The following is a 9,369-nucleotide window of genomic DNA, read 5'->3' as shown; positions in this document are numbered from 1 at the left end:
AGGTGTAATTAGAAATTGTCCTTTGAAACCATCTGGGTGACACAGTGGCGCAGCGGGCAGAGCTGTTGCCTCACAGCTCCAGCGACCCAGGTTTGATCACGACCTCCAGTGCTGTCTGTGCGCAGAGTTTGCACATTCTCCCTGTGACTGCCTCGGTTTCCCTCGGGTGTTCCAGTTTCCTCCCACATCCCAAAGACGTGCGGGATCAGTGGGTTAATTGGCCGCTGCAATTTGCCCCCAGTGTGCGGGTGAGGGGTAGAATCTGGGGGGGAGTTGAGTCACAGGGAAATAAAGGGGGGGATGTGACTGATAGGGTTGTTCGACTGGGAACCAGCATAAACTTGACGGGCCAAATATTCTCCTTTGATGTCAAAGTAAGTGTGTATATGTTGAGGAGGTATGAGTGGTAGGGAGGGGATTACAGTGGAGTATGGCCCTCGATGTCAGTGGGGCTGATGAATTGGGGTGGGGTTTGGGGATTGCCTGAGAGTTGAAATTCAAGAATGCAGAAAAATATCTTTCCGTAATTTTGTTGAAGTCGGAGAGGTCTTCATGTGCCTGTAAAGGGCTCCTTTGACAACAACACCAGCACCTGGAAAGCTGCAAACCATCCCAAACAGCTTCGCAAGGGGTGTGACCGGACAATGCGGGACACTGAGACACACAGGGTCGTATTCCAACAGCCAGTCTAAAGCTGGGACACAGAGGGACGGTGAAGGAGCTGCTTACAGGAGGAGAGAGGGTTGGAGAGATTCAGGGAGGAGATTCTGGAGCTGGTGGCCCAGGCAACTCAACGGTGAGCTTCTGGGAGTGCCACAGGGAGCCTTTGGAGATGGACTCCTTAGGCTTATTTAAGGTATAGATACAATTCTAAAGAGCGGTGGGGGGGGGGGGCGTAAATCGAGGGCAATGAGGACGATTGGATCCTCTTGAATGGTGAAGCAGGTTTGAGGGGCCAAATGGCCGACTGTACCTTCACCTTATGGTGATGCGATTGGAATGGTGAAGGCGTCGGAATCGGAGGAGGGCAGAGGTTACCTGGGGCTGGACTGACCTCATGAGGAGGGAAGTCTGAGGCAGAGCAGAGATGAGGTGGAGAGGAGGAGGGTTGGAAGAAAGGGTGGGGACAATCTCACAGCAGAGGAGCAGTATGGAGGGACAGAAGAGAAGTCCTTCACCACTGCCACCGACGATCGGTTGGAAGAACACTCGACTGGCTCCGGCACTATGCTGAGATTCTCCTGCAGCCAGTCCCTCAGGTAGACAATGGAGGGGCAGTCACACTCCCAGGGATTCCCCTCCAGGTGGACCTGCTCCAGCTTCCTCAGCGGCCCCAGGAGTCCAGCGCTCAGCTGCCTCAACCTGTTGTGGCCGAGGTGCAGGAGCGTGAGCCGAGGGACGCTTTGGAAGAGGGAGTCGGGCAGAAACGACAGGTTGTTGCGGTCCAGGTGCAGCTCCTGCAGGTTGTACTGGCTGGCGAAGATGTTGGGGTCCAGGGTGGGGAGACGGTTGTTGTGAAGGAGCAACTTCTGCAGTTTCTGCAGTGGCGAGAAGACTCTGGGCGGCAGGGAGAGCAGGCGGTTGAACTGCAGCTGGAGGACTTCCAGCTTCCGCAGGTCCCGAAACAAAGCGGTCTGGACCGTAGACAGATGGTTGCTGTCCAGATGCAACTCCTTCAGCTTCTTCAGCTCCCTGAACACTCCCTGTGGAATGGCGGACAGGTTGTTGCCGTTCAGTTGGAGCTCCTTCAGGTTGGCCAGACCCACGAAGACGTCGTGAGGAAGATGTGAGATCCGATTCTGGCTGAGCTGAAGGACCCGAAGGTTCTTTAAGCCGGTGAAGACTCTCCTGGGGAGAGAGGTGATGTTGTTCTCGTCCAGCTGCAACTCCCTCAGGTGGCCCAGACCATGGAAAACCTTCTTGGGGATGCCCTCCAGGCGATTGTTGTCGAGGTACAAAGTCCTCAGGCGGCTCATCCCGTTGAAGACTCCCTCCGGCAGCTGATTGAGAAGGTTGTTGTCCAACTGAAGCTCCCTCAACCCCGACTGACCCTGAAATATCTCCGGAGGGAGGGACAAGATCCGGTTGTTGTCTAGGTGCAGTTCCTTGAGGCTCAGGAGGTTGGCAAACACTCCGGCAGGCAATGATTCAATGCCGTTGTTGAACAGGTTTAGTAGAGTCAAGTTCTCGAGCCGCTGAAAGGCTTGGGGAGGGAGGCTGGTGAGGTTGTTCAAACTCAGGTCCAACCGCCTCAGCTTAGTCAAGTTAAGCAAGGCGTCAGCTGACAGATTTCTGAGTCCGTTACTACTGATGTCCAGCAAGGTCAGATCTTCAAAGGTGGACAGAAACTCAGGAAGGACACTGATCTGATTATTATTCAAGTAGAGATTTTTCAGGGCTTTAAGGTGCCCCATCGCTTCCTCAGGAGCCAATCGCATGCAGTTATTGGTGAAGCTTAAGATCTGAAGCTGGTCGAGCCCATCAAGGGATCCTCTTGTCAGAACGGAGAGGTTGTTACTTCGGAGGTACAACTGCTTTAGGCTCCCCAGTCCCTGGAAGGCTCCAGGATGGATCTCCGAGATCATATTACCATTCAGCTGAAGTAAATCCAGTTGGCTCAGCTCACTGAAGACCCCAGGGGCGATGGTGGTGATTTGATTCAAGCTCAGCGTCAACATCTGGAGCTTGGCAAGGCCAGCAAAGACCCCAGGCTCCAGCGAGCGAAGGCGATTGCCACTCAGGTACAGCTCCTCAAGGCTGCCGAGGGTCTGCAGGCACCCTGGTGCCAAGGAAGATATCAGGTTGTTGTTGAGGAAAAGTTTTGTCATCTGGGTCAGGAGTTGCAGTCCTCGGGTGGGTATGGTGGTGAAGTGGTTGTGGCTGAGATCGAGGATGAGAAGGTGTTTGTCCAGCGTCTTTTCTAGAAGCGAGCCGTTAGGGACCGCGGCCGAGAAGTCCTCCGGAAGGATGGTGGAAATGTTGTTGTGTCGCAAAAAAAGCTCCCGGACGTCTGGTGGCAGGTTTTTGGGGACCTCCGTCAGCTCTTTGCCAATGCACCAGATTATCCTCTGGGGATCCTTGGGGCACTCACAGGTCTCACAGAGGTGGGCAGAAGAGGTCTTCACCAAGGACACCAGGAGGCCAAGGACAACGAGGTACAAGAGGAGTCTGCCCATGGTAGAATGGTCCCGCTGTAAAAGAAACACATTGTAGACGGTCACCACACACAAAACACTGGAGGAACAGGCAGCATCTGTGGAGGGAGATGGACAGTTGACATTTTGCGTCGAGACTGAAAGAATGAGGCACAAATCCCGACGGTCCAACATCTGGATCACCAGATAATAATTCCAGTGCTCACTTCCAACTCACTGAGTTCCTGCCTTCCCTTACACTCACGGGGCCCCATTTCCCATGCTCCCTGCCAGTCACCAGGTCCCCGGCTCCCACGGTCCCTCTCCCTCATCTAGGCCCCAGTTCCCGGGCTCCATACCATTCCCTGACTACCTGATTCCCGCAGCAACGCACAAGGATACTGGAGGAACTCAGCGGGTCAGCCAGCATCCGTGGAGGGAGATGGACAGTCGACGTTTCGGGTCGAGGCCCTTCACCTGGACTGGGAAGTTAGAGGGGAGTTGGCCGGTATAAAAGGGTGAGGGGAGGGGGTGGCAGGTGATGGGTGGGTCCAGGTGAGGGGGGGTGATAGGCAGATTGGAGCTGGAATGGTGTCAGAAGCTGGGAGGTGATAGGTGGAAGTTACCAAGGCGACAGAGTCTGATAGGAGAGGAAGACGGGGCTTGGAATAAAGAGAGGGAGGTGAGGAGGGCAACCGGTGGGAGGAGTGTGTGGATGATGGGCAGATGGAGATGGTGGGGGAGGGGAAAGAGGGTGATGGGGGCCAGTTGCATCAGTAGGAGGGAGATAAGTAAAAGAAGAAGGAAAAAGAAAAGAAAAGGGACAGATGACGAGCAGTTCCCAGAAGTTTGAGATCTCAGTGCTCGTGCTGCCAGATTGGAGACTGCCCAGGTGGAACCCGAGGTGTCGTTCCTCTGATTTTCCATTGGCCGTCACCCTGCAGTGGAGGAAGCCGTGGGCAGACATGTCAGTGAGGGGACATGAAGTGGAGTTAAAATGGCTGCCCACCAGGAGATCCCAGCTGGGACGGCAGACAGAACGAAGGTGCTTGACGAGAGAAAGAGGTGGTCTTGCCCCACCCCGTCCCTCCACCCTTCCATTCTGGCTACCTTCCCCTCTTTCTTTCAGTCCAGACAAAGGGTCTCAACTGTTCATTTCCCTCCACAGACGCTGCCTGACCCGCTGAATTCCTAGTGTCCAGATTCCAGCATCTGCCGTCCGTTGTGTCCACCCAGTGGACGGTGTTTCCGCATTAAACACTCACACTTGTCATTCACAAGCATTCCAGGGCCAAGATTGACACCATCACCCTGAACATTCACTCCCTCCACCGCCGCTGCCATCCACGAAATGCTCTGCATTCCTTGCCCAGGCTACTCTAACAGCATCTCCCAAACCCACCACCTCCAACACCGACGAGGGTAAGAAGAAGAACATTGGCCTTGTCCGGGTCCCATCCAAGACACACATACGACATAGAAGGGGGTCTGCTCACCCCACCAAATCCACGCAGGCTCCCATTCTATCACTAACATTCCCTGTAATCTACTGAGCATTGGTGCCCTGGGAAAGAGGCGCTGGCTGTCCACTCTATCTATTCCTCTTAATATTTTGTACACCTCTATCATGTCTCCTCTCATCCTCCTTCTCTCCAAAGAGTAAAGCCCGAGCTCCCTTAGTCTCTCCTCATAAACAACACTCTCTAAACCAGGCAGCATCCTGGTAAATCTCCTCTACACCCTTTCCAACGCTTCCACATCCTTCCTATAATGAGGCGACCAGAACTGGACCCAGTACTCTAAGTGTGGTCTAACCAGAGTTTTGTAGAGCTGTATCATTACCTTGCGGCTCTTAAACTCGATCCCACGACTTATAAGTGCTAACATCCCATAAGCTTTCTTAACTACCCTATCCACCTGTGAGGCAACTTTCAGGGATCTGTGGATATGGACCCCCAGATCCTTCTGCTCCTCCACACTACCCAGAATCCTGCCATTAACTCTGTACTCTGCCTTGGAGTTTGTCCTTCCAAAGTGTACCACCTAGCACTTCTCCGGATTGAACTCCATCTGCCACTTCTCAGCCCAGCTCTGCATCCTATCAATGTCCCTCTGCAACCTTCGACAATCCTCTACACTATCCACAACACCACCGACCTTTGTGTCGTCTGCAAACTTGCCAACCCACCCTTCTACCTGATTTAATAAAAATCACAAAAAGCAGAGGTCCCAGAACCGATCCTTGTGGGACACCACTAGTCACAGCCCTCCAATCTGAATGCACTCCCTCCACCACAACCCTCTGCTTTCTACAGGCAAGCCAATTCTGAATCCACACGGCCAACAATTCCATCAATCCCGCACCACTTCCCCCTCCCTCAGATGCTACCACTCACCCGTACACCAAGGGCGCTTTAGAGCGACCAATTAACTCACCGACCTACACGTCTTTGGGACGTGGGAGGAAACTGCAGCACCTGGGGGGGGGGGGGGGGGGGGTGGAATCCGGAAGTCGGGATTGAACCCGGGTCGCTGGAGCTGTGAGGCAGTGGTTCTACCCACCGCACCAACCCTCCTGAGTCCATTCCTTTCCCGGGTAAGGGAATTCAAGGTCAGCAAGCAAACTAGTTCAGGCAGACCTCTGCTGCCCACAACCCATGCCCAATCCAGAAGAACGAAGCAGAGCCTGGTTGGTTACTCACAGGCGAGGTCCAACCTGCCGATGTCCTTGGATCTGTCCCACCAGCTGTGCCTCGCAGCCCACCCTTGGTGATATGGTTCCCCTTCTGCTTGCTGACAGGAGGCTTTTGATCACTCTGTGAAACCTTCGAGGGTGCTAACCAAGTTTCCTCTCATTTCATAGAAGTGTCAGGATGTGGGCTCAGCTCTCAGCTTCCGTTCGTGTCTCCATGCACCGCCTCTCTGAAGTCCATGGCTTGAGCCAAGGTGTGAAACCAGACAGCAACAATAGTCTGAATTAATGAAGCTCCGACAAGACACATTGCTTTTAGAACATAGAACAGTAACAGGAACAGGCCCTTTGGCCCACAATGTCTGCGCTGAACACGATGCCGAATTAAACTGAATCTCTTCTGCCTGCACATGGTCCATATCCCTCCATTCCCTGCATATTCATCTGTCTACCTAACAGCCTCTCAAACGCCACTATCGTATCTGCTTCCACCATTACCCCAGGCACCACCACTCTCTGTGTAAAACAAAACCTGCCCCACACATCTCCTTTAAACATTCCCCCTCTCATCTTAAATGCATGTCCTCTAGTATTTAACTTTTCTAACCCGGGAGAAAGATTCTGACTGCCTGCCCTATCTCTGCCTCTCAGAATTTTATAAACTTCTATCGGGTCTCCCCTCAGCCTCCGACGCTCCAGAGAAAGCAACCCAAGTTTGTCCAACCTCTCCTTATAGAACATGCCCTCTAATCCAGACAGCATCCTGGTAAACCTCTCCTGCACCCTCTCCAAAGCCTCCACACCCTTCCTGTAATGGGGGGGGGGGAGGGGGGGGGGACCCAGAACTGCACACAATTCACCACCCTCTCATTCTCAATGCCATTGACTCAATGAGTTGGAGGACACGACATTTCTTTAAGCTGCCATTATCACTCTCCCTCAGTCACTACCTGTGGAACTCACTGAGAAGGCCAGCATTCATTACACATCCCTTATTGCCCCTTTGAGAAGCTGGTGATCAACCAGTGTCTTGCTGGGGCATTTGAGAGGGCATTTATTTTTTTTAAAGAGTCATCCACACAGGGTGGGTCTGGAGTTGCATCTACTGGGGAAAGACTGAGGGAGATTGGTCAACCAGTTGGGTTTCTATGAGAATCCAATAGGTTTTGCAGTCCTTGTTACTAAGGGTCGTTGTTGTCAGGTCGAGGCTAAAGATGTACATCGAAACGCACAGTGAAATGCATCTTTTTGCGTAGAGTGCGCTGGGGGCAGCCCGCAAGTGTCGCCGCGCTTCCACCGCCAACATAGCACGCCCACAACTTCCTAACCCGTACGTCTTTGGAACGTGGGAGGAAACCGGAGCACCCGGAGGAAACCCCCGCAGACACAGGGAGAACGTACAAACTCCTTACAGACAGCGGCCGGAATTGAACTCAGGTCGCTGGCGCTGTAAAGCAAATTGGAGAAAGAGCACCTCATATTCTGCCTGGGCAGTCTCCCGGACATGGACGTCGAAATCTCAAACTTCTCCCCGTCTGTCCCTCTTCCCCACTTTTTAAATCTCTCCTCCTGATCCCATCACCCTATCTCCTCTCCCACCCCTGCCCTCTTCATCTGCCCATCACCCACACACTCCTCCCACTGGTTCCCCTCCCCACCTCCCTCCTTTTAATCCAGGCTCCACCGTCCTCTCCTATCAGATCCCATCATCTTCAGCCCTTTGTCACTTCCACCTATCACCTCCCAGCTTCTGATATTATTCCCTCTCTCCCCCCCCCTCACCTGCCTATCACCTGGACCCACCTATCACCTGCCGGCTCTTGCCCCACCCCTTCCCCCCACCTCTTGATACCGGCCATCTCCCCTCAGATGAAGGGGCTCGATCGGAAACGTCGACTGTCCATCTCCCTCCGCAGATGCTGCTTGACCATCTGAGTTCCTCCAGTGTTTTGTGTGTTGCTCCAGATCCCAACACCTGCCGTTTCTTGTGTCTTGTTTCAAATTCCAAATTATTAAGAGAATTTAAATCCCATCGTGGGATTTGAACTCGGATCTTTAGACTACTAGTGAAGGCCTCGGGTTATTAGTCGGGTTCCTTTATTTCATTTTTCACAGTGCCAGCATTTATTGCCCATCCCTAGTAGCCCCTCAAGAAGTTGGTGGTGAGACATCTTGAGCCACCACGGTCCGTGTGGGAAAGATATTCCCACGGTGCTGCTAGGGAGGGAGTTCCGGGATATAGACCCAGTGACGATGAAGGAATGGTGATATTATTGAGAGTTAACCATCACAACGTTGATTCACTCACAAGATCACAAGGTCACAAGACAAAGGAGCAGAAGTAGGCCATTCGGCCCATCGAGTCTGCTCCATGAGCTAAACTAAAACTATTCCTATCTAGCCACAATTTCCGGCCTTATCCCCATATCCTTTGATACCCTGACTAGACACCTATCAATCTCCTCCTTAAACACCCCCAATGAACGGGCCTCCACTGCTGTATGTGGCAAGGAATTCCATAAATTCACTACCCTCTGGCTAAAGAAATTTCTCCTCGTTTCTGTTTTAAACAGGTACCCTCTAATTCTAAGACTGTGCCCTCTAGTCCTGGACTCACCCACCAAGGGAAACTAGCCACATCTAGTCTGTCCAGTCCTTTCAACATTTGAAATGAGGTCCCCTCTCATTCTTCTGTACTCCAGTGAGTACAGTCCAAGAGCCAACAAATGCTCCTCATACATAAGCCCTTTCATTCGGGGAATCATCCTCGTAAATCTTTTCTGAACCCTCTCCAACATCAGTACATCCTTCCTGAGATAAGGGGCCCAAAACTGCACACAGTATTCCAAATGAGGTCTCACCAGTGCCCCATACAGCCTCATCGACACCTCCTTATTTTTATACGTTATACCTCTCGAAATGAATGCCAGCATCTGTTACTTGGTTTTAATATTCAATTTTTCCACATTTGTTCAATGACTTCAGTTGGAAATCCAAGTTGGGGTTTATTATATAGTCTTCTCTATTTTCAAGTTTATTGTCATGTGCACATGTACGTGTGTGCACATGTGCAATGAAAATCTTACTTGCAGCAGCATCACAGGCACATAGCATTCACAAGAAAAACTAAATTAAACTTAAATTAAATGTCTTATGAGGACAGGTTGAGTGAGCTAGGGCTTTTGTCTTTGGAGAGGAGGAGGATGAGAGGTGACTTGATAGAGGTGTACAAGATGATAAGAGGCATAGATCGAGTGGACAGTCAGAGACTTTTTCCCAGGGCGACAATGGCTAACATGAGGGGACATAATTTTAAGCTGATTGGAGGAAGGTATATCAGGGGTAAGTTTTTTACACAGAGAGTGGTGGGTGCGTGGAATGCACTGCCGGCAGAGGTTGTGGGAGCAGATACATTAGGGACATTTAAGATACTCTTAGATAGCCACATAAATGATAGAGAAATGGAGGGCTATGTAGGAGGGAAGGGTTAGATAGATCTTAGAGCAGGATAAAATGTCAGCATAACATTGTGGGCCAAAGGGC

The 9,369-nt window shown here is 51.9% G+C and overlaps 1 protein-coding gene across 1 annotated transcript; it reads right to left on the bottom strand.

The window, feature by feature from the left end:
• Positions 1 to 1,055: 1,055 nt before the first annotated feature.
• On the bottom strand, positions 1,056 to 2,795 carry si:dkey-182i3.11 (leucine-rich repeat-containing protein 15). Its single transcript, XM_052044041.1, has one exon. It carries the CDS (start codon positions 2,676 to 2,678, stop codon positions 1,056 to 1,058), a length of 1,623 nt encoding a protein of 540 aa, XP_051900001.1. The 5' UTR covers positions 2,679 to 2,795.
• Positions 2,796 to 9,369: the final 6,574 nt, after the last annotated feature.

This window comes from Pristis pectinata, chromosome 35 (assembly GCF_009764475.1).
Source record: "Pristis pectinata isolate sPriPec2 chromosome 35, sPriPec2.1.pri, whole genome shotgun sequence".
Classification (NCBI taxonomy): Eukaryota; Metazoa; Chordata; class Chondrichthyes; order Rhinopristiformes; family Pristidae; genus Pristis; species Pristis pectinata.
The sequence above is the reverse complement of the archived record's forward strand: the minus strand, read 5'-3'. Positions and strand labels throughout refer to the sequence as shown.

Bases quoted from the DNA above. Each gene is read 5' to 3' on its own strand.
- si:dkey-182i3.11 (XM_052044041.1), bottom strand. From the start codon at position 2,678: ATGTTGACGCTGAGCTTGAATCAAATCACCACCATCGCCCCTGGGGTC.